Genomic DNA, 22,896 nt, shown 5'->3' on the forward strand with positions numbered 1-22,896 from the left:
ACAAAAATTTATGTATAGACTTTTGTGGTACAAAATAAATAAAAAAGTGAATAAAAATGTGAATACGATGAGTTTTATATTCTCAATTTTACTTATTTTGTCATATCAGTTTGTATATAAATTTTTATAAAATTTATTTGTACATCTAGTATCATTTACGTAAATAAGTCTCCTTTTAGCTTCAAGATGGATGTTAATCTTCAACAGGAATGTGTGATCAAGTAATGGGGAACAGAAAGTTTTGGTTGTACTTTAGCATTTGTCTGATATATAGAATGTCGTTTTAGTAGAAGATGGAGTGAAACAACCAAAACCCAGAAGTTACTTTCAAAGTCATCTATGTTGAATATTTCATAATCAAACAAGGACCCACCCGACCCGTACGTGTTGAACAGACCATTCTTTATTTGTCTTGTCTTCCACCGTAACACAGACGTTTTTTCTGATCATTTAGTAACAGTTGAGATCAAATTTAATCAAATATTATATCTGACATTTACTAATTGTACAAGCTGCTAGAGCAAAGGGGAGGCTTTGAATTCCTAGAAAGCGTTTGCATTGCTGACTTGCTGTCTAGTGCAGCACGTTGACGCCTCCCGCACCAATGGCTGAAAAAATCATTTTACCTCCTTCAACACTCTCTACTATTCCCATAACGTCTTCCTTTATCTCCAAAGCCCAAGGCTTTCCCCATTTCACCCTTTCTTTCAAGCTCCAAACTACCTTTAAATTCCCTCGTTATCATAGCAAACCCCTCTCGGTCTCAAATATATCCATGTCACTCAACCCAAGCCCCAGTGACAGCGCCTCAACCCACCGACACCGATGGTCTCTTCAGGGCAAGACCGCTTTAGTCACCGGTGGCACTCGTGGCATAGGGTATACAACCATACTTTAAAAAAATTCCACCTACATTTGTACTCATTTTGTTTCTTCTTTCGTTTTGTGGAGTTTAATATGAATGTGAAACTGGGTATGTTTTGTAAAGGCGAGCGATTGTGGAGGAGTTAGTGGGTTTTGGAGCGAGAGTGCACACGTGTTCGAGGAATGAGAGTGAGCTTAACAAATGCTTGAGAGACTGGAATGGTTTAGGTTTTCAGGTTACTGGGTCAGTGTGTGATGTGTCTGTTCGAGATCAGAGAGAAAGTTTGATGGAGTCCGCGTCTTCTTTGTTTGATGGCAAGCTCAACATCCTTGTAAGGTCCTATATTTATTTACTCTTTTACACTTTGATTATATTATTTATGTTTGTGTATGTTGTGTTTGTTTATTTGCCCATGAGAGTCATGCAATTGTTGTAGATGTGGTTATAGTTCTAGTACATTGTCTCAGCTGGCCTATAGTGATTGTTTATTGATGCATTTTACAAAACTACAAAATCATGGGATCATCAAGTTTCTATCGTGGTTAATTTTGTTACTTGTTCTATCATTGACAAGCATCCCATACATCTCTTACAGAGTTCACGGGCCTCGTACAGAGTAAAACTAAATGCATTTTGAACTTATGGGGCATATCCATGGACTATAATGTAATCATAGCTTCAAATATTTTTTCTATAACCTGTCCATATGTCCTTTCGGAACCCCAATTTAGTTATTTCGTACTACCATTTATGTATAAAATTCTATTAATAAGAGTGCTACTTGTAAGTTTTGTGCTTTCTATTGTTTATCTTTTTAAGTGCCAAAATTAAAATGAATCCTCCCATCTCTTAACCACTATTTTTTTGTGCAACATGAAGTTCAAGGCTTTAATGTTTTCGTAGATTAATAATGTTGGAACAAATATCCGGAAACCAATGGTAGAGTTCACAGCAGAGGAATTTTCCACTCTCATGGCCACAAATTTTGAATCTGTTTTTAACTTATCACAACTAGCTTATCCCCTGCTGAAAGCATCTGGAGCAGGAAGCGTTGTATTTACATCTTCTGTGTCTGGTTTTGTCTCACTCAAAAACATGTCTGTTCAGGGATCAACTAAAGGTAATTTACCCTTCTGATGTGAATTTCACCGCATCATTTATGGGTCCATGTGGTACAGTTGAAGAGTTTTATGAAACTTCATTTTAATTTTGTTTACTTTCGGTTGGTTTTCAGGAGCTATCAATCAGCTTACACGAAATTTGGCTTGTGAGTGGGCAAAAGACAACATAAGATGTAACGCTGTGGCACCTTGGTACATCAAAACCTCAATGGTGGAGCAAGTAATTCCCTATTCACCTTAGCTTACGTTGTTTTTTGTTAGATTGAACTTATTCATAATGCCATTTGACCTCCATGTTCCAGGTGCTTAGCAAAAAAGAATATTTGGAAGAGGTATATTCTGTAACTCCTGCTCGGCGCCTTGGAGACCCAACAGAAGTTTCATCATTGGTAGCATTTCTTTGCTTACCTGCATCATCTTACATCACTGGGCAGATTATCTGCGTTGATGGGGGAATGTCTGTGAATGGTTTCTACCCAATTCATGATTAGAATGTTTTTTTCCTGTTATTTCTTGCCTCTGTATTCACCTTGGATGGCAGTTGATTTCTCATAACTTCACAGATGTCGTTTTCAAGCCTGAGAATTTCTAGGCTTCAACTGTGGTCAATTTGCCCTTTAAAATTAGGCCTTGCACTTTCCAGTGGAGCAATGCTTCTTTTCCTTTTCTCTTTTCCGTACTTCTTTCTCCCCTTCACCCCGACTTTTGTTGTCCCATGCATTTTTCTTATTGTAATATCTTCTACTGTAGTCATGCCTGGCAGTGCTAAGCCCAGTGTTTCATTCTCTTCCGTGTCTATAAGTTGGATTGTAGTACATCTCTCTCGTTTAATTGCAGTTTTATGAGTTGTATCCTTGGAAAGATTTTGTTATAATGTGTTGATTTCTATAAAAATATAATCAATTAGCTATTCTGGTGGTACCGGCTGAAGATTGAGGTGCAATCTGTTTGAATCAAGTAGAATTTACTAATACCTTTGATGATTGTGAAATCTTTGCTTGATGTGTGTTAAATGTCTAACAGAGGCTGAAAATCACCCAGCTCAAGACTTGGGTTAGTCTTTATTACGAAATTTAAAGGCCATGTGCAGTACCCCTGGTCATGTGTATGCATGATAATATGTCTTTGTAGGCCGAGACATATTCCATCTTGACAGCTTCACCAGCAATAAAAAGTCCTAACATAATTTGCACTCCTCGTATGTTACCTATCTATCATTCATGATGTTCTGGCCAACTTGATCTGGTTCTAGTCTGGCAACTATTTAATTGCGTGATGGAATAAAAATTGATTAATAATCATCTTTCACATCAAGTATTGTGTGTAAAACTCATAAACATAAACAAAACCCGAAGTTAAGTGTATCTTTGTAGTAAACCAGTGAATGGCTTAGTAAACCAGTGAAGGGCTTCTTCCAAAAGAACGTGAGTAGTAATAATTGTGTAATTGTTCCATCCAATAACGTTGTAATAGAAGTGGGAATTAGGCTCGGATCCAAAAAGTCTAACCCAAAAAACCAGTCCTAGGACCGGACCAAGCCCAATGGAGGAGGGTTGATCCCTCCTCCAAGGCCCGAGCCCAAATCCCCTCCTTAGACCTAGGCAAGGATCAGTCCCAACAAGACTGGTCCCAAATGGGACCAGTCACTCATGGGTCCCAAGCCTATGAGAAATTTCAAGGCCTAGACCAGTTCCTAGGACCGATCTTGGGCCCATAAGACTGGTTCTATGGGCTTGAAAATTTTCTTTTTTTAAGGGGTTAATAAAAATTATGTAGGGGGTTTATGTAATTTTTAGAGGCTAGAAAATTTTTTCCACCCTCGAAGATTAGTAAATTGTGTAAAATATCAATTTAACCTTCAATATTTTTGTCAATTTTCAAATTACAGGGAGTTTTTAAATATTTTTCAAATGACTTTTATGAAAAAATGCAAAGGGGTTTGGGCCTAGGTTTGGGATCGGTCCCAAGCCTAGGCCTTGGAGGAGGGCCCGATCTAGGGACCAGTCCCTCATCCATGGGCCTAGTCCAGGTTTGGGACCAAGCCTCCTAGGATTGGTTTTTTGGGACCAGTCCCAAATGCCTAGGTCTACCCCTTCCCAATCTCCTTTTAACTTCTGTAAAATATCCAAAATCCTCCTATTTAATATGAAATTGATAATAAATATAAGGGTTAAAATAAAATTTTATAAAAAAATGTCTAGGCCCATAAGACTGATCCTGGGCCCTTGACCAGCCCCTAATTATTTGGGCCCGGGCCCTCAAGGTCCAAGCCCAGGCCTTTCCCACCTCTTGTAATATGCCTATCTGTATAGAGTAATGCTGCACTTACAAAGAAATTTTACAAAAATCTCCATACAAAGTAATGTGGCAAAAAATGAATAAAAAAATGAATTTAATGAGTTTGACTTTTTGTTTCACTCTTCCATCCATTTTTTGCTTTGTAAGATTTATTTGTAAATATAGTATTATTGATCTGTATATATCCCCATTTTCTATTCATTTTTTACCATCTCACTTTGTATGCAAATCTTTGTAAGATTTATTTGTAAATATAGTATTATTGATCTGTATATATTCTAAATTAAATATTTCTCTAACTACTTTGATTATGGGGCAATCTTTACTTGATTTCTGTTGGTGTCCAAACTTAAAGCCCAAGTGTTTAACAAAATATGAATAATCGATTATCGTCTTTGGATACAAGTTTCGCGGCCAAAACTCATGAACTTCTGCAAGCCACAAGTTGGATCGACTTTCTAATTTCAGAAAGCGTCCAGACTCCACAATCTAATCTTTTGCTTTGTTTGGGCAAGGCATTTTGTGGTGTGTGTTGCATTTCCTTATCATGATTTGATTGCTAGTGTCTACATTGAAATTGACTGATTTGGCATCTTCTACTTCTATCATGTGGTTGTGGTTAACAAATATGTAACCATATAAAAACGTTTTGAGTGTGTAAGCAATGAACTATGCAATTATTGTTACTTGTTATCTTGCGTATGTTAATAATAGTTAAGACGGACGATATATATGGCTATCAACATATAACCTTCAAGAACTTCTGGAAGTAACAGCAGTAGAGATAATGGCTCAAGCAGAAAGCTACAGTGGGCTCAACAGATGGAATCTTCAGGGCATGACAGCACTTGTCACTGGTGGAACCAAAGGACTCGGGTTTTTCTTCCTCCCAGTTCTCTTCTCTTTTTATTTTTCTTGTTATAGGCTAGTGGCTACTAAATAATTCTCATTAAGTTGGTTGTATTAAAATTATTTGAGTGGCATTTGACAGTTATTCTTGTCCATGATGTAGTACTCTGTGGTTTCATATACTAACTAGCGAGAAATTGAGTGGCATATTTAACATTCTGTTAATATTTCATTGTTTAATCATGTACAACCCCATCAGGCATGCTGTTGTGGAGGAATTGGCAGACATGGGTGCATCTGTGCATACATGCTCTAGAAACGAAGCTGAGCTTAATGAACGCATACGGGAATGGGAAATGAAAGGTTTTAAAGTTACTGGTACAGTATGTGATGTATCAACTCGAGCAGAAGGAAAGAAGTTAATGGATAGAGTGTCATCTTTATTCAATGGAAAACTTAACATCCTTGTATATAGCTCTTCACTTTCCAAATCCATTTTGTCTCAGATGTAATTCAGCAAATAGTTCAAAATTTCCATTATCTTATATTTTGCTATGCAACTCCAGGTTCACAATGTTGGGACAAGCAGAGGAAAGCCGATTATAGAGCAAAATGCTGAAGATTTTTCAGTGGTCATGACTACCAATTTTGAGTCTGCTTACTACTTATCTCAACTTGCATATCCTCTGTTGAAAGCTTCAGGAGCAGGAAGTATTATTTTCTTGTCCTCAGTCTGTGGTGTGGTATCAGTAAGCGGTGATGCCACTTATTCAGCAACTAAAGGTAAATTTTTTCATTATATTTACGATATTGAAAGCTTAACTGGTTTTAATATTGATGATTGATTTTGAGAGCTAGCGGTGATACTGATGTTGATCTATTTATCTGCAGGGGCTATGAACCAACTTGCCAAGAATTTGGCTTGTGAGTGGGCAAGAGACAACATAAGGGCTAATTCTGTCGCGCCTTGGCTCATCAGAACTCCTCTAACAGCACCTGTAAGAATCACTTGACACGTTTACATTCTATGTCAGCATTTTAATGGTTATGTCAGGAATTTTACTGCATTAATATTATTAAGTCCAATAACCAAACTCAGTTTTAAAATAATTAGAGCTTGTTTAATTGACATACATCTCTTTATGGTTGCAGCATCTGGATAATGAGACTTTCATGAAGGAGGTAGTCGTTCGAACTCCAATGGGACGCATTGGGGAGCCAAAGGAGGTTTCTTCCTTGATAGCATTTCTTTGTCTACCAGCAGCCTCGTACATTACTGGGCAGACTATTTGTGTTGATGGAGGATTTACAGTGAACGGGTTATTCTTCCCAAGAACCTGAATTGGTTATAACTTGCAGGAATATGACACTAAATTCATGGAAGTCACATCAACAAGAATAACAAGTGATGGAGTCCAAGTCACCAAATCACATACTATTAAGAGTGATATGATAAAATTAGGAGGGGAGTTATTTTTCCTCCTCTTGTATTCGAGTGTAATAACTCATTCGGGATACAATAAAGGGATTCAACTATTTATTTGAGTGTCAAAAGGTATGAATTTTATGGGATAACATATAAATAAATCTGTGCTCCAGTTTCTTCATCCTAACCCAGCAGTTCCGAAGCCTGAACCCAGAAATTCTGCGATTTTCAGGCCATTAACCACACCAATCTAACTTCTTTTGCTTACCCAAACACATTAATAGCAACTAAAATGCTTTAAACAATCTCATTTCAGCAAATCACCATTAAAACCAACTGTCTCTCTCTTTTTATTGGAACATGACTATGTGAAGCACATAATTGGGGGTGGAAACTTCAGGAGATACCCTGGTATCACTTGTTCCCTCCCGCTACAAATCCTGGAGCACAAATTCTGTTCACTAGCTAGCTACTCTGCTTTCACTTCAATGTGCTCCGGCAAATTATAATTTTCCCCTTCTCAGCTGTGAATATGTGATGAATACAAAATTATATATATGCAAACTATTGAATGTTATATTATTATAAGATCAAACATTATTGGTTTTTGAAATGACAACTTCCTAGTTGAAAAGTGAAAGTAAGAGACGAGCTATTTATTAGTTGAGCTAAAATTTAAACCCAAATGCATAACATCCAAGTCATTATTTAATGATTAAGGTGATCATTAATTATTTCTTGCATGCTTCAAAATTTTTTTGTATAACCTGTCCATATGTCCTTTCGGAACCCCAATATAGTTATTTCGTACTACCGTTTATGTATAAAATTCTATTAATAAGAGTGCTACTTGTAAATTTTGTGCTTTCTATTGTTGATCTTTTTAAGTGCCAAAATTAAAATGAATCCTCCCATCTCTTAACCACTATTTTTTTGTGCAACATGAAGTTCAAGGCTTTAATGTTTTCGTAGATTAATAATGTTGGAACAAATATCCGGAAACCAATGGTAGAGTTCACAGCAGAGGAATTTTCCACTCTCATGGCCACAAATTTTGAATCTGTTTTTAACTTATCACAACTAGCTGATCCCCTGCTGAAAGCATCTGGAGCAGCAAGCATTGTATTTACATCTTCTGTGTCTGGTTTTGTCTCACTCAAAAACATGTCTGTTCAGGGATCAACTGAAGGTAATTTACCCTTCTGATGTGAATTTCACCGCATCATTTATGGGTCCATGTGGTCCAGTTGAAGAGTTTTATGAAACTTTATTTTAATTTTGTTTACTTTCGGTTGGTTTTCAGGAGCTATCAATCAGCTTACACGAAATTTGGCTTGTGAGTGGGCAAAAGACAACATAAGATGTAATGCTGTGGCACCTTGGTACATCAAAACCTTTGATGATTGTGAAATCTTTGCTTGATGTGTGTTAAATGTCCAACAGAGGTTGAAAATCACCCAGCTCAAGACTTGGGTCAGTCTTTATTACGAAATTTAAAGGCCATGTGCAGTCCCACTGGTCATATGTATGCATGATAATATGTCTTTGTAGGCCGAGACATATTCCATCTTGACAGCTTCACCAGCAATAAAAAGTCCCAACATGATTTAAACTCCTCATGTATTACCTATCTATCATTCATGAATGTTGACCTAACTAGTTGTCGAATGAAAAAGTTTGGTATTTCCTTAAGAGGGTTATTCATGTTCTGGCCTACTTGATCTGGTTCTAGTCTGGCAACTATTTAATTGCGTGATGAAATAAAAATTGATTAATAATCATCTTTCACATCAAGTTTTGTTTGTAAAACTCATAAACATAAACAAAACCCGAAGTTAAGTGTATCTTTGTAGTAAACCAGTGAATGGCTTCTTCCAAAAGAACGTGAGTAATAATTGTGTAATTGTTCCATCCAATAACCATGTAATAGAAGTGGGAATTAAGCTCAGACTCAAAAAGTTCAACCCAAAAAATCGGTCCTAGGACAGGACCAAGCCCAATGGAGGAGGGCCCGAGCTCAGGGTTGGTCCCTCCTCCAAGGCCCAAGCCCAAACCCCCTCCCTAGACCTAGGCAAGGATTGGTCCCAACAGGACTGGTCCCATGAGTCCCAAGCCCATGAGAAATTTCAAGGCCTAGACCAATCCCTAGGACCGGTCTTGGGCCCATACGACTGGTTTTATGGGTTTGAAAAATTTCTTTTTTTAAGGGGTTAATAAAAATTATATAGGGGGGTCTATGTAATTTTTAGAGGCTGGAAAATTTAGTTCCACACTCCAAGATTAGTAAATTGTGTAAAACATCAATTTAACCTTCAATATTTTTGTCAATTTTCAAATTACAGGGGGTTTTTGAATATTTTTCAAATGACCTTTTTAAAAAAATGCAAAGGGGTTTCGGTCCCTAGGTTGGGCCCTCGGTCCCAAGCCTAGGCCTTGGAGGAGGGCCCAACCTAGGGACCAGTCCCTCATCCATGGGCCTAGTCCGAGTTTGGGACTAAGTCTCCTAGGATTGGTTTTTGGGACCAGTCCCAAATGCCTAGGTTTACTCCTCCCCAATTTCCTTTTAACTTATGTAAAATATCCAAAATCCTCCTATTTAATATGACATTGATAATAAATATAGGGGTTAAAATAAAATTTTATAAAAAAATATCTAGGCCCATAAGACTGGTCTTGGGCCCATGACCAGCCCCTAATTATTTTGGCCCGGGCCCTCAAGGTCCAGGCCCAGGCCTTTCCCACCTCTTGTAATATCTAGCTTTAGATACTGCATTATGTCATTGGCCCATCTGTAGAGTAATACTACACTTACAAAGAAATTTTATAAAGATCTTCGTACAAAGTGATGTGGCAAAAAATAAATAAAAGAGTGAATTTAATAAGTTTGACTTTTTGTTTCACTTTTTTATTCATTTTTTACCATCTCACTTTGTATGAAAATCTTTGTAAGTATAATATTATTACCATCTGTATATATCCCCCGGACATCTTTTCCTTCATAATGAATAAATTAAATATTTCTCTAACAACTTTGATTATGGGGCAATCTTTACTTGATTTCTGTTGGTGTCCAAACTTAAAGCCCAAGTGTTTAACAAAATATGAATAATCGATTATCGTCTTTGGATACAAGTTTCGTGGCCAAAACTCATGAACTTCTGCAAGCCACAAGTTGGATCGACTTTCTAATATCAGAAAGCGTCCAGACTCCACAATCTAATCGTCTGCTTTGTTTGGGCAAGGCATTTTGTGGTGTTAGTTGCATTTCCTTATCATGGTTTGATTGCTAGTGTCTACATTGAAATTGACTGATTTGGCATCTTCTACTTCTATCATGTGGTTGTGGTTAATAATAGTTAGACGGACGATATATATGGCTATCAACATATAACCTTCAAGAACTTCTGGAAGTAACAGCAGTAGAGATAATGGCTCAAGCAGACAGCTACAGTGGGCTCAACAGATGGAATCTTCAGGGCATGACAGCACTTGTCACTGGTGGAACCAAAGGACTCGGGTTTTTCTTCCTCTCAGTTCTCCTCTCTTTTTATTTTTCTTGTTATAGGCTAGTGGCTACTAAATAATTCTCATTAAGGTTGGCTGTATTAAAATTATTTGAGTGGCATTTGACAGTTATTCTTGTCCCTGATGTAGTACTCTGTGGTTTCATATACTAACTAGAGAGACATTGAGTAGCATATTTAACATTCTGTTAATATTTCATTGTTTAATCATGTACAACGCCCATCAGGCATGCTGTTGTGGAGGAATTAGCAGAGATGGGTGCATCTGTGCATACATGCTCTAGAAACGAAGTTGAGCTTAATGAATGCATACGGTAATGGGAAATGAAAGGTTTTAAAGTCACTGGTACAGTATGCGATGTATCATCTCGAGCAGAAGGAAAGAAGTTAATGGATAGAGTGAAGTCATCCATATGATGATGCTATGTGTGCAGTAGACTCCAGCATTACAGAAGAGTGAAGTCATCCATATGATGGGTGACGTGCAACTGCAACCAGCTTATCTAGATCTTATCCAGGATTTAAAAAAAAAAATACGACGCCGCTATTGGAGACCAATCATGAATTCTCAAATCTCTTTTTTTGCCTTTGGTTCCACTATCATTTTCAGACTTTTTAAGTTTAGCTTTGTGAAGAAAATAGTTATTTAGTATGAATTAATGCATCCACTCCAAGCACTATCAATACTTTATAATCGTTTAAGGTCCTCGCCTACTTTTTTTAACCACTTGTTGTTGCCATTTTGGACTGATGAATTTGCCGACTTCCATTCTCAACTCTCATATAACAGAACTGGTTTCTGATGAAATAACCAGCCAACACTAGTGCAAGTACTAGAAAAGAAAGACAGAATGGGTGACGCAGTGAGCTGTGGCGAGCACAACAGATGGAGTCTTAAGGGCATGACCGCTCTTGTCACCGGTGGAACCAAAGGAATCGGGTAACTTTTCACATGCCTTTAGCTTTACCTTCCCCCACAGAAAGCTCTAAATGTGGTAATTTATTAAAGAATATGTCCATTTCCAGGAAGTTATGTGATAAGTCAACAAAATGGAGAGAAATTTTTTTGAAATAATTAAGAACGAACATGTACATTCTGTTTCTTTTGTTAATATTTGACTATTAAACATTTAATATTGTGTCATGAATCACTCATCAGGCATGCTGTTGTGGAGGAACTGGCAGAGCTAGGGGCATCTGTGCATACATGCTCTAGGAATGAAGCTGAGCTCAATGAACGCATAAGTGAATGGGGAATCAAAGGTTTCAAAATCACTGGTACAGTTTGTGATGTATCATCTAGCGTAGCAGAACGAGAGAAGCTAATGAATGAAGTCTCATCTCTGTTTAATGGCAAACTTAACATTCTTGTAGGTCACCCTCCAATTTCTAAATTCAATAATTTAAAGTTGGTGGTTTTCTAATTATCCAAGTATGTTATTGATATCAGATAAACAATGTTGGGACAAATATATGCAAACCGACTGAAGAGTACAAAGCCGAGGAATTCTCATTTATCATGGCTACAAATTTTGAGTCTGCTTATCACTTTTGCCAACTTGCGCATCCTCTTTTGAAATCTTCCGGGGCTGGTAGTATTATTTTCATATCTTCGGTTTGTGAGGTGGTATCAGTTGATGTTGGATCCATATATGCAATTACCAAAGGTAATTAATTTTAATTAGTATTATAATAAATGGTTAAGTATTGAGTAATGGATTTAAGATTGATGAAGTTTGATTGGTGCAGGAGCCATGAAACTAATGTTGTCCATAATTTTTATTTATGCTAAGAACAAATTATTAAAGTTTATTTATTCTTAACGTTGGATTGTCAATTGACCCAATTGACCAATTCTATAATGTTAATCCAAAGTTGTCAAATCAACTCCAGTTGTTTTTTAACTTTTAGTACGGCCAACTGAGCTTTACGTAATGGGCTCCTTGACTCCTTCCTCTTCCTTTAATTAATTTTAATGGTGAAAATTTTATTACGTTATTCTATGTATAAATTAAATCAAATCAACTCCGTTGTTTTTTAACTTTTAGTACGGCCAACTGAGCTTTACGTAGTGGGGCCTGGTCTCCTCTTTTGACCTACACGTCCATCCTGTTTGGAGGTGTAATATTCATAAATTCACAATTTCTACCTCCAAAACTTTGATCTAAACTATATATCTCAAACGTGATTTACTCATTTAATTAATTTTATATCTTGTTTCGGCTCTTCAATCTGATCAAATTAAGTTCCATTTTCATATACTTTTTTAATAAAATATTTCAATTGGATACCATTCCCTAGAGGACGCGTGGGAGTTTTGGTGTGGGAAGACGCGTGGGAGGGAATGGTATCCAATTGAAATATTTTTAAATATATTTTATTAAAATTTTTTTATTAAAAATATATCAATCTGACTGTATACTATGATGACTCAACTACAGGTGCAATAAATATCAATCTGACTGTATAATACTTAGGATGATGACTCAACTACAAACATGCCATTGATTAGAAATGAAACTATTCTGGACCTTAATTCTCCTTTGACCTTTTCACACACACTATCTTTTACTATTGGACCTTTGTAGCAATTTGTTACAACCCTATAAAACCCCTCCAGAACTGGCTCCTTCAATCTCCTTACCACACCCTCAAATCCTTTAACCTTCTCTTCTGTTTAATTATCTTCCGCCTCATCTCTCTTTTGCACCTCTACTCTTTCATCAGAACAACATATTTCAAATATTTCTTTACGCCACCTCTCTCCAATCCTTAATTCAGCCTGAGCCTTTTTTGTTCCTGAGAAAAAAGAGCAGAATTTAGGGTTTTAAGCAGAAAAACGAGTACAGCTGAAGACACAAAACTTTTACGGTCAACTGATGGAGTGAGTTTTCTGCAAATAATATACCGTACCTTTTGAGTAAATTTACAAGAATGATGATATTTGATATTTGCGAGATTTTATACATGTGTTTGATGCAAATCTGTTCATCTTTTGTAGGCACAGCAATTATCTACAGATTAATGTAGGAACTACCAAGTAAGGTTTACTTTCACTACGAACATAATCATACTTACTATATCATAAGAAGCATATATGTTTAATCATTTTTATTTGTATGGTTTGTAGTGTGCAAAATATCCTGTCGTCAATACCAAACTATGGTGTCTTCGGTGTTCTCATTCCATTGCTTGTTGGCGTTTTACAACTGCATGTACAAGGCTCCACTAATTCACTGTTCGAAACGCATCCAATAAATATGTAGATTTTTCTGGTGGCCACAATCATCCACTACTATCGGAAGTTTAAACTTCAATATCAGAGTACTCACTGTCAAGTCTGCAATGGAATAGGCTCAATATCAGGTTCTCTTGCTTTAGCGGCATTAATCTCTGTCATCCCACACTCGAACGGATATATTGTTTTCGTTGCATGGGCTTTAAATGTAGTCTATAAAAATGCCATAGCTATCAAGGATGCGTTTGATCGGTTTTCCCAGAAGATTAGTGGTATGGGGATGGAGCAGCAAGAATTGCGTCGATTGCCAGTGTAAATGTAGCTGATTATTCACGATCAGTTAAAGTTTGAACAAATTCCATTGGTGGAGACTTGGAGCTTGTTTCTAATATGCATACACGGTGATAAAGTTATAGTTGCATCACTATTACAAATTAAATGCTAGTCCTAGTCGAGTGTGGCTGCTGTTACAGGGATCCAGGACGTTGGCTGGGTTATGCTGGGCTGGTTTGTTTTTGGAAATAAGATCGATATTCAATCCTGGGTTAATATGGTTGGTGCAATCCCTGCTTATGGGGTCTGTGGCTGCTGCAGTCCCCTCTTTCGTGGCAGATATTTGCTTGGCTAGTGTGTTTTTGGTTGTTGCAGTCCCTGCTGGTGTGGGCTGAGGTTTTCTGGTTTTTTTGTTTTTTCTTGGTCTGCAGTTGCTGTATTTTGTTTTGGTTATTTTTGTATTGGCAACCCTGCCTTAATTATTTTTGCTGTTCCGGGGGTTTTTGATACTTTAAGTGTCGGCGGGTGTGTGATACTTGGTTTCCGGGGGTGTGGTCAAAGGGTTTATGGGGTCTAGTTTCTGATCATAAAAAAGAACATTCATTGATTATATTATGACTTTATTATAAGATCTTTTTATGATATATATATATTTTATACGAAAGTTTTCTGTTATATATATATATATATATATATATAAAAGAAACGTTCGTATTTTGCATGTAATGTTAAAGATTGTGAGAAGATGAAAATTTATTTTGCATGTAACGCTGGCTTTGAATCCTCACCCGGTTCACACAAATTAAACGAGAGTTAAACTTCAATGTCAAGAATTTAGCTGGTTATCATGCAAAATACAGGTTTTTTTTTTTTTTTTTTTTTTTTTATATAGTAAACCCGATAATCGTATAAAAGAATAAAATGTACAACCTAGAGAAGCTAGACTACAAACTTTAGTCAGACCCAAGGTTACAACAACAGAAAGCCCGGAAAAACAAGGATCTACAATTCTGCACAAAAGAGTCCAAGGACGGCTCTCCGAGAGCTATACACATAGCAGGTCACCGGTCCAACACAAAGCAGTCCAACCCGGTCAAAATGGCCCAAGAAAAACAAAATCACCGTTAAGGCCCACCATAGAAAACTTAAATGAGGCTGCGAAGAAGAGACCAGTACAAGCCGAAAATGCCTTGTTGCTCCATCTTCAAAGCCCTCCAGAGAACAAACAAGGCACGCCCAGAGAACCATATGTCAGCCCTGGTGCTAATCCATTTTTCCTGCCCACCACTAAAGCCAAGTGTAAACATCCATCCTTTAGGTATGCCCATGCCCATAGAAGCAGGCCAAGTAGAGAAGAAAAGCACAGGGAGGTGAACGTCCTGGGATTCCAAGAACAAAAAACCAGTAAGGACCTCATTAAGGCTTCCCAATTAAAAACCAACCTTCTGCCCAAGAAAAACACGACTTGTGATTCCAAACAGAATTGCAGACGGTCCAAACTCACATTGACCAACAAACACTTCCTGTTTAACGAGATTCTTCAAAATCTGCACTTGGAACATGCAATCCAATGATACACACAGGAGAGGAAACATAGACCAGCAGCTTTCCAACTTGTTGCCCAGACAACCAAGAGTGGAGAGAAACCCAAAGCTACCTACATAAATGTGCAAATCTCCCTCACCATAAGAGAAAACAGTAAAGGTCTGGATACATATACACAAAACCAAACTAAACTGCTTATCAAGACCAAGCTCCCCCTCTAGCGACTGCCAAAAACCAAACAGCATGATTTCCCACCCTCCAACGAAGATAGCAGATACTACTATGAGTTAACCACCAGATCCCATCTCATCCCACCAGTTAACACAAACAGAGGCACTCTTACATAAAGCTCTTGTTATACCACCTGCACATTGTCATTGATCTTTCTCCCGGGCACAAAAGCTGATTGAGTATCATCCACGATATCTCCCAAGCATCCCATATTCCTATTAGCCAGAATTTTTGAAAAGCATTCATAAAGGACATTACAGCAAGAGATGGGTCTAAAATCACCTACTGTCATGGGCACTTCCATTTTAGGCACCAGAATAATAATAGTGGCGTTAACATCTTTTAACATTCGGCCTTGGACAAAGAAATCCGTGACAGCTCCAAAAATATCATCCCCTACAATCTCCCAGGCATGTTAAAAAAATTAACTGTTCTTATCTTTCTTAAGAATTTTAATCCAAAATGGAAGTGAAAATGATGGGATAAGAAAAGACTATAGACTCCACTGGTTTAATAAAAAGTTATACATTTTCTTTCATTTTTATTTTTTCCAACTCTTTTTTAGATAAAATTTTTTATTTCAAATTAAGATTTTTAACACAAAATCACAATCGAAAACTAACCATTAATATATTTGAAACAAAGCTAAAATAGGGTGTCTATCTGTGGCCTGTAGTTGTGAACCCAACTTGCAGCCCAGCTGTTGGAGTCAAGTGAGCTTAGGTTTTGATGACAACTTAAATATATGTGGGGCGAATGAATCTTTGTTGATATTTGTCTGAATTTATGAAAATTAACTTATAAAGTTAATACTTATAATGGTTTATAAGCATTTAAAATTGAAGCAGTTACGTGTTTGATTAAAATATTTATAAGTCGTTAACGCATTTAATAAAATATGGTTTATAAGTTAGATTTATTATTAAAATGACTAAAAATAGTATTACATTATTTAAAAGTAAGGATATAGGATAAAATTTTAAAATTATAAAGGGATAATATGGTAATATATTTAATCAAATTAGTTTATAAACACTCTACTTATAAGCCAAAAAAAAAAAAGTATCTTCCCCCTAATTTATTTCTTTTGGCTTATAAGTCCAGCTTATAAACTCAAAAAATAGTAAACAAACAGTTTAGCTTATAAAGAGTTATATTTGTCTTAAATCATCAAATTAATGGATTATTATGATGTATATATATAGTTAGACTCTTTCCTTCATTAAGCTAATTTTTTACGATGACTTTTATCCAAACTCACTTTATTATTATATCAAAGTCATATTTTTGTCGATCTTAGACCTAAATACCGAACATTAAAGAGAATATTAAAAATTATATTTGTTCAATATCGTAGAGTTGGTAGACTAAAGGAATTGCGGTCTCGTTTTCACGGTTTCACCGATGATATAATCATCAATATAGATAACGTCACTTTCCCAACGAACCAATAATTAACTAACCAACGACATAATCATCAATATGGATAACACCGATTCCCAAGAAGAGCTGACACTTAGAGAAAAGTATGGCTGAGGCTGGCAGCACATCACTTTCCAAACGAACCAATGACATAAACATGGTTGAAAAATGGCTTTTAGCAAGATTGGGGATAGAATGATAATAGAGAAAGGTTTAGAGACTTATATATAATAGATCAAAAAAGGTTAGTTTGTCCCACATTGATTAGAATTGAAAAGTGAGAAACTTTTGGAGCCTATATATAAAGAGCCAAATCATTGTTATTAGGCATCCCAAGTTGTAATTCTATTATACTTCTTTTGTTTAGGGTTTTTTCTTTAAGGACCTTTTAGTTTACAAGTTTTGTTCAATACCGAATCTCGTTAATTCCTGGTATTTTTTATTTTATATTTAATTTTGACTATTTATTTATGCTTTATTACTTGTTATTATTATATTCAATAGTTAACGTTAGAGTTTATGTTTCCGTTGCATAAATATAGATAACATCGCTTTCCAAACGATTCCTAAGAAGAGCTCACACTTAGAGAAAAATATGGCCGAGGCAGGGAGCTTGGGCATGCGCAATAGATGGACTCTTCAGGGCATGACTGCACTTGTCACTGGTGGAACTAAAGGACTCGGGTTCTTACTCTCTCTCTTTCAATTTTCTTCTCTTCACCTTACTCTTTGTATTTGTAATTTGTAGATAGGATTTACACTCTGAGATTGAAATTAAGTACTGATGTGTAGAAATAAATTATATATCAAGAGAACCTTCTCTACGAGCCAATGATCAGTGTGTTTCTTTAAGTAACCTTCATACTACTCACTAAAATACATGTATTGTAAAATCTTTAAAATCTTAAGAGAGCTCAGATTAGAGATTCATTTGTTTTTCATTTTGTATTGCTGTCAGACAAGCTATTGTGGAGGAATTTGCAGAGCTAGGTGCCAATGTGTATACATGTGCTAGAACTGAAGATGAGCTTAAGGAATGCATAAGTGGTTGGGAAACTAAAGGTTTTAAAGTCAGTGGTTCAGTTTGTGATGTGTCATCTCGTTCAGAACGAGAGTCTCTAATGAAAGAAGTCTCTTCTCTGTTTAATGGCAAACTTGACATCCTTGTATGTATGCCACCATCCATTCTGCTTTCTAAAATATGTAGAATGTACGTTGTGTGCTTTTCACTTGATTTATTCAGTTTAATAATATTAATTCTGCGAGTGTAGATAAACAATGTTGGGACAAGTATATACAAGCCGACTCAAGAGTACAATGCTGAAGATTTCTCATTCATCATGGCTACCAATTTGGAGTCTGTTTATCACTTATCCCAACTAGCACATCCTCTTCTGAAAGCTTCAGGTTCAGGAAGTATTATCTTAATGTCTTCGGTTGCTGGTGTGGTATCAGTAAACTTTGGATCCATCTATGCAGTTACAAAAGGCATGTAGTTTACTACTCAAAAACATTCAATATACTGTAATACAAGAATAAGTGGATTTATTGACACAGTATCATATTGTTAAATTACTTGCAGGAGCCATGAATCAACTTGCGAAAAATTTAGCATGTGAATGGGCAAGAGACAACATAAGGACTAATTCTGTGGCGCCTTGGTTTATTAGAACTCCCCTAACTGAACCTGTAAGAATTCCTCAAACAATTTAGAGATGGCATCATCATCAATATTGTTCGATCTGACTAGAAACTAGTTATAGAAAAATTTATTTTGATATTGATTCTCTTTGTTTGCTGACAGTATCTGAGTAATGAGGAATATTTGAAGGAAGTAAATTCTAGAGCTCCAATGGGACGCACCGGGGAGCCAAAAGAGGTGTCTTCTTTAGTTGCATTCCTCTGCCTACCTGCGGCCTCATACATAACTGGCCAAACTATTTGTGTTGATGGAGGATTTACGGTCAATGGCTTCTCCTTCCCCCCGACATAACGAATAGGAAACAGATAAAAAAGCAATTTCCCAAGAAGTTGCTTGGATGTGTTGACATCTCTATTGTACGTTGTTATATTAAATATAGCCTTGAATTGTCGGGCAAATCAATAATTGAACTACTATATGTATGAGGTAATTGGCCACCTGGTGGTTAATCTGTGAACAAAGAATTATGTATTTAATTTTCTCTAGTTCTTAAGAGATCCAAGTTAATGTATTTTAGGAACTTATTTGAACTCTTAAAGTAATAATCATCTTAATTCTGGTATCAAGGTTTGTGAGTATGAAAAAGCTATGAATTTCTACCAGCCACATGATGGTATATGAGATATCGCTTTCATGATAAGTGATAATCATATCTTCTTTTATTGAAAGAATGTAATATTAGCCACACATTTTCATATTCTGCCACTAACCAGTGGCTGACAGGTGAATTGATTATCGATAGTATATAAGTAATCATCCGAAGCCATTCCAAAACATAGCAACGCAAGCTAGAGAGAATGACTCAGGCAAATAATTGTGGTGGGTGCAACAGATGGAGTCTTCAGGGAATGACTGCACTCGTCACCGGTGGAACCAAAGGACTCGGGTTCTTATATATATTTCCTTGTCTCTTTTAATTTTCTTCTCTTTGCCTCTTATTCTATGTTGTTGAACTTTCATTAAGGTTTGTTATTATAGGTAGTTCAGTTGACATCATGTTTTTCAAAAGAACATGGGTATGACAGTTAAAAAATGCGATAACGCCCCTGCAGAAAGTTAGCCGTTAATTTATACTTCAGATCTAGAGGCTAATGCATGCAAAAATAGAGTAATCATGTTAATTAGGACACAATGAGTACACATCCATCCAACTTTACAGAATTATATGCTCAAAAGCATAATCTGTTTTGGATTAATTTAGACTCCAAGTGAAAATAATCTGATTCATGGTAATGATCATTCTGTTTCTATTGTAATCAGGCATGCTGTTGTGGAGGAATTTGCAGAGCTAGGTGCCATCGTCCATACATGCTCCAGGAATGAAGCAGAGCTTAAGGAATGCTTACGTGAATGGGAAAAGAAAGGCTTCAAAGTCAGTGGTTCAGTCTGTGATGTATCATCTCGACCTGAAAGAGAGAAGTTAATGAAGCAAGTCTCCTCTCTGTTTTACGGCAAACTCAACATCCTTGTATGTATATCACAATCCATTTTGTTTTACTCAAGTCTCAAAATTATATTAAAGTTATTGAATTAATTGTGCCTCTGTAGATAAACAATGCTGGGACAAATAGGACCAAACCCACTGAGGAGTACAAGGCTGAAGACTTTTCTTTTCTCATGACCACCAATTTGGAGTCCGCTTACCACTTGTCTCAACTTGCACATCCTCTTCTGAAAGCTTCAGGATCAGCAAGTATTATTTTCATGTCTTCGGTTTGTGGTGTAGTATCAGTAAGTGTAGGATCCATATATGCTGCTACAAAAGGTATGTCAATAATTTGATTATTCTTACTGCTAGCTTCTATAAATGGATGTAATAATTTATACTGATTATCTGCAGGAGCCATGAATCAGCTTGCCAAAAATTTGGCTTGTGAATGGGCAAAAGACAATATAAGGACCAATTCTGTGGCGCCTTGGTTTATCAGAACTCCCCTAGCTGAACCTGTAAGAGCAAGAACTTTGTATGCTTATGAACATCATCGTTAATTGTTTGAACAGGACTAGATGGTTTTGAAATTTATTCTTCTTGCAGCTTCTGAATGATGAGAAATTATTGGAGGAAGTAAAATGGCGAACTCCAATGGGACGAATCGGGGAGCCAAAGGAGGTGTCATCTTTGGTGGCGTTCCTTAGCCTACCTGCAGCCTCGTACATAAGTGGACAGACTATTTGTGTGGATGGAGGATTTACAGTCAATGGCTTCTTCTTCCCCAGATCATAACTTACAAGAAACACCCAAAAGGCCAATTCACACGAAGTTGCTTGGTGTGCTGAATTGTACATCTTCTGATGATAACAATTGTAACATCTTCTGAATTGTACATCTTCTGATGGAAGTATTTTAGATAAATATTTGTTGTATTGTTTGTCTTTTTGTTTTTATTTTTAAGTAATTTAAAATAGAAATATATTGGATTTAGGCGGCAGTGGTGTTATTTAAGTCCCACCTAATCTCTTTGTAAATCCCAAATTTAATGTTTTTAAAATTAAAAATCTTTATATGATTGAAAATTACCCTAACAAGCATTATATACATTTGAAATTTTTTGGTATACTAATTAGTCTTTTTCATATTACGGCTAAGGAAACAAAATTTTTACGGTCAATTGATGAGGTGAGTTTTCTGCAAACCCTACCTTTTGGGTATAATATACTTATAAGAGAAATACAAAGAAGGACATAGCCACATCATCGATTTTCCATCTTTTCCATTTTCTTTTTCATCTATCTAGAGAAATCAACTGATGATGACCTGCCAGGATTGATATCATTTAATCATTTTAGGATGAACAGAGGAAGATTTGTGCTATAAAATGAATTCAATTTTAATGATGAAAGAGAAAAACAAATATTGATATATAGTTTTAATTATATTTGTTATATCTGATGCTTTCAACGAAGGAGAGTGATTTTCATTTGTTTCACAAATATCAATTGATGTTTGATATTTAATTGTAGTTGGTTTTTTTTTTTTTTTTTTTAATAGTTTTCTGATGTTGTTCCATAATATTTAATTGTATTTCTTTGTTTAGTTTAGAATTTTTTTTCGTTTTTCAGTGGAATTGTCCTTTAATTATTGTCTCCATATTTTCCATCTTCATTTTCATATGTTTCAGAAAATCAAGTGATGATGACCTGCGAGGATTGGTATCATTCGACCATTTCAGGATGAACAGGCGAGGATTTGTGTCATAAAAATGAATTCAATTTTAGTGATGAAAAAGGAAAACAAAATATTGATATGTAGCTTTAATTATATTTGTTCTCTCTTTTTATTGATATTTTTTTATGTTACATACATATATCGTGAAAAGAAGTTGTTGTTGAATATACCCAATTTTATTTGTTTCACAAATATTAGATAATGTTTTATGCCGAATCATGTAGCTTTAGTAAACCATTTGTAAGTTGTGGAACCATTATTATTATCTTAAAAAAAAAATGGAATCATTGTTATTATCTTTAAAAAATCTGTCATTTAAATTACTTTTGCCAATGTAAAAAATATGCTTAACAATGTTTAATTGAAATAATATGTTTATTTAAATTACTATTGCCTATTCAAAAATTTGTCAAACCATTGTAATATGCCGATTAATTTGTATTATTCATAACCATTGTAATATTCTGAACACTGTTATTATCTTTAAAAATTCCACCATTTAAATTACTTTCGCTTGTTCAAAAAATATGCTCAGCAATGTTTAATTTTTATCATCATACACATTTCAGTTTCCCTTGTTTCCACTGAACAGTTAATAGTAAATTGGTCATAATTTGCTAAAAAAAAAAAAAAAAAAAAAACCTAAATTAATGAGAGGTTTGAATATTTGGGAACTAGACAAACAACTCTTTAATTTGACATCTTATACGCTAAATTTGGATAACTATAAACTCGTTGTCCAACCATTCATTTTATCATCACACACATTTTAGTTTCCCCTGTTTCTCGGTTTCTACTAAACAGTCAGTAGTAAAGTAGTCATAACTTACTGAATAAAAAAAAAATCTAATTGATAAGAGGTTTGAATATGTGGAAATGAGACAAAAGAGTATTTAATTTGATATGTTATACGCTAAATTTGGATAACTATAAACCTACTGTCGAACCATTCATTTTATCATCATACACATTTTGGTTTTTTTTGTTTCTCTGTTTTCACTGAACAATCAGTAGTAAATTTTTCATAACTTGTTCAACAAAATTCTAATTAATGAGCAGTTTGAATATTTGGAAACAAGACAGACAATGCTTTAATTTAATATATTATACGATGAATTTGGATAACTGTAAACTCATTGCCGAACCATTCATTTTATCATCACACATATTTCAGTTTTTCCTATTTCTCGATTTTACTGAACATTCAGTAGTAAATTAGTTATAACTTGTTTAATC

At 35.6% G+C, this 22,896-nt stretch overlaps 5 protein-coding genes across 6 annotated transcripts; all 5 read left to right on the top strand.

The window, feature by feature from the left end:
- Nucleotides 1-507: 507 nt before the first annotated feature.
- Nucleotides 508-2,594, top strand: LOC116111946 (tropinone reductase homolog At5g06060-like). The gene is made up of 5 exons (XM_031398107.1): nucleotides 508-879; nucleotides 989-1,196; nucleotides 1,769-1,985; nucleotides 2,100-2,206; nucleotides 2,289-2,594. Exons 1-5 carry the CDS (start codon nucleotides 605-607, stop codon nucleotides 2,475-2,477), a joined length of 996 nt encoding a protein of 331 aa, XP_031253967.1. The 5' UTR covers nucleotides 508-604; the 3' UTR covers nucleotides 2,478-2,594.
- A 2,416-nt stretch (nucleotides 2,595-5,010) lies between these two features.
- On the top strand, nucleotides 5,011-6,678 carry LOC116111947 (tropinone reductase homolog At2g29290-like). 2 transcript variants are annotated; one of them, XM_031398108.1, is made up of 5 exons: nucleotides 5,011-5,160; nucleotides 5,393-5,600; nucleotides 5,700-5,916; nucleotides 6,025-6,131; nucleotides 6,286-6,678. In XM_031398108.1, the coding sequence occupies exons 1-5, from the start codon at nucleotides 5,072-5,074 to the stop codon at nucleotides 6,472-6,474; spliced, it is 810 nt and encodes a 269-aa protein (XP_031253968.1). In that variant the 5' UTR covers nucleotides 5,011-5,071; the 3' UTR covers nucleotides 6,475-6,678. The 2 variants fall into 2 exon arrangements, with proteins under 2 accessions (XP_031253968.1, XP_031253969.1); XM_031398109.1 differs by having other exon boundaries at nucleotides 5,107-5,168; nucleotides 5,381-5,600.
- An 858-nt stretch (nucleotides 6,679-7,536) lies between these two features.
- On the top strand, nucleotides 7,537-7,981 carry LOC116111991 (tropinone reductase homolog At2g29260, chloroplastic-like). Its single transcript, XM_031398164.1, has 2 exons — nucleotides 7,537-7,748; nucleotides 7,863-7,981. The coding sequence occupies exons 1-2, from the start codon at nucleotides 7,565-7,567 to the stop codon at nucleotides 7,979-7,981; spliced, it is 303 nt and encodes a 100-aa protein (XP_031254024.1). The 5' UTR covers nucleotides 7,537-7,564.
- Nucleotides 7,982-17,377: 9,396 nt separating this feature from the next.
- On the top strand, nucleotides 17,378-18,943 carry LOC116111944 (tropinone reductase homolog At2g29360-like). Its single transcript, XM_031398105.1, has 5 exons — nucleotides 17,378-17,476; nucleotides 17,751-17,958; nucleotides 18,064-18,280; nucleotides 18,375-18,481; nucleotides 18,597-18,943. The coding sequence occupies exons 1-5, from the start codon at nucleotides 17,388-17,390 to the stop codon at nucleotides 18,783-18,785; spliced, it is 810 nt and encodes a 269-aa protein (XP_031253965.1). The 5' UTR covers nucleotides 17,378-17,387; the 3' UTR covers nucleotides 18,786-18,943.
- A 383-nt stretch (nucleotides 18,944-19,326) lies between these two features.
- LOC116111992 (tropinone reductase homolog At2g29170-like) lies at nucleotides 19,327-20,749 on the top strand. Its single transcript, XM_031398165.1, has 5 exons — nucleotides 19,327-19,380; nucleotides 19,696-19,962; nucleotides 20,043-20,259; nucleotides 20,335-20,441; nucleotides 20,530-20,749. Exons 1-5 carry the CDS (start codon nucleotides 19,327-19,329, stop codon nucleotides 20,716-20,718), a joined length of 834 nt encoding a protein of 277 aa, XP_031254025.1. The 3' UTR covers nucleotides 20,719-20,749.
- Nucleotides 20,750-22,896: the final 2,147 nt, after the last annotated feature.

Source organism: Pistacia vera, unplaced genomic scaffold (genome assembly GCF_008641045.1).
Source record: "Pistacia vera cultivar Batoury unplaced genomic scaffold, PisVer_v2 Contig655, whole genome shotgun sequence".
In the NCBI taxonomy this organism is placed as follows: domain Eukaryota; kingdom Viridiplantae; phylum Streptophyta; class Magnoliopsida; order Sapindales; family Anacardiaceae; genus Pistacia; species Pistacia vera.

What these genes read in the sequence shown, in the direction of transcription:
- LOC116111991 (XM_031398164.1), top strand. Translation starts at nt 7,565, where the DNA reads ATGGTAGAGTTCACAGCAGAGGAATTTTCCACTCTCATGGCCACAAAT. An exon ending in TGTTCAGGGATCAACTGAAG is followed by an intron (nt 7,749 to 7,862) that starts GTAATTTACCCT and finishes GTTGGTTTTCAG; the next exon opens with GAGCTATCAATCAGCTTACA.
- LOC116111946 (XM_031398107.1), top strand. Translation starts at nt 605, where the DNA reads ATGGCTGAAAAAATCATTTTACCTCCTTCAACACTCTCTACTATTCCC. An exon ending in GGTGGCACTCGTGGCATAGG is followed by an intron (nt 880 to 988) that starts GTATACAACCAT and finishes TGTTTTGTAAAG; the next exon opens with GCGAGCGATTGTGGAGGAGT. An exon ending in TGTTCAGGGATCAACTAAAG is followed by an intron (nt 1,986 to 2,099) that starts GTAATTTACCCT and finishes GTTGGTTTTCAG; the next exon opens with GAGCTATCAATCAGCTTACA.
- LOC116111947 (XM_031398108.1), top strand. Translation starts at nt 5,072, where the DNA reads ATGGCTCAAGCAGAAAGCTACAGTGGGCTCAACAGATGGAATCTTCAG. An exon ending in CACTTATTCAGCAACTAAAG is followed by an intron (nt 5,917 to 6,024) that starts GTAAATTTTTTC and finishes ATTTATCTGCAG; the next exon opens with GGGCTATGAACCAACTTGCC. An exon ending in GAACTCCTCTAACAGCACCT is followed by an intron (nt 6,132 to 6,285) that starts GTAAGAATCACT and finishes TTATGGTTGCAG; the next exon opens with CATCTGGATAATGAGACTTT.
- LOC116111992 (XM_031398165.1), top strand. Translation starts at nt 19,327, where the DNA reads ATGGAGTCTTCAGGGAATGACTGCACTCGTCACCGGTGGAACCAAAGG. An exon ending in GGTGGAACCAAAGGACTCGG is followed by an intron (nt 19,381 to 19,695) that starts GTTCTTATATAT and finishes GGATTAATTTAG; the next exon opens with ACTCCAAGTGAAAATAATCT. An exon ending in ACGGCAAACTCAACATCCTT is followed by an intron (nt 19,963 to 20,042) that starts GTATGTATATCA and finishes GTGCCTCTGTAG; the next exon opens with ATAAACAATGCTGGGACAAA.
- LOC116111944 (XM_031398105.1), top strand. Translation starts at nt 17,388, where the DNA reads ATGGCCGAGGCAGGGAGCTTGGGCATGCGCAATAGATGGACTCTTCAG. An exon ending in GGTGGAACTAAAGGACTCGG is followed by an intron (nt 17,477 to 17,750) that starts GTTCTTACTCTC and finishes TATTGCTGTCAG; the next exon opens with ACAAGCTATTGTGGAGGAAT. An exon ending in GAACTCCCCTAACTGAACCT is followed by an intron (nt 18,482 to 18,596) that starts GTAAGAATTCCT and finishes GTTTGCTGACAG; the next exon opens with TATCTGAGTAATGAGGAATA.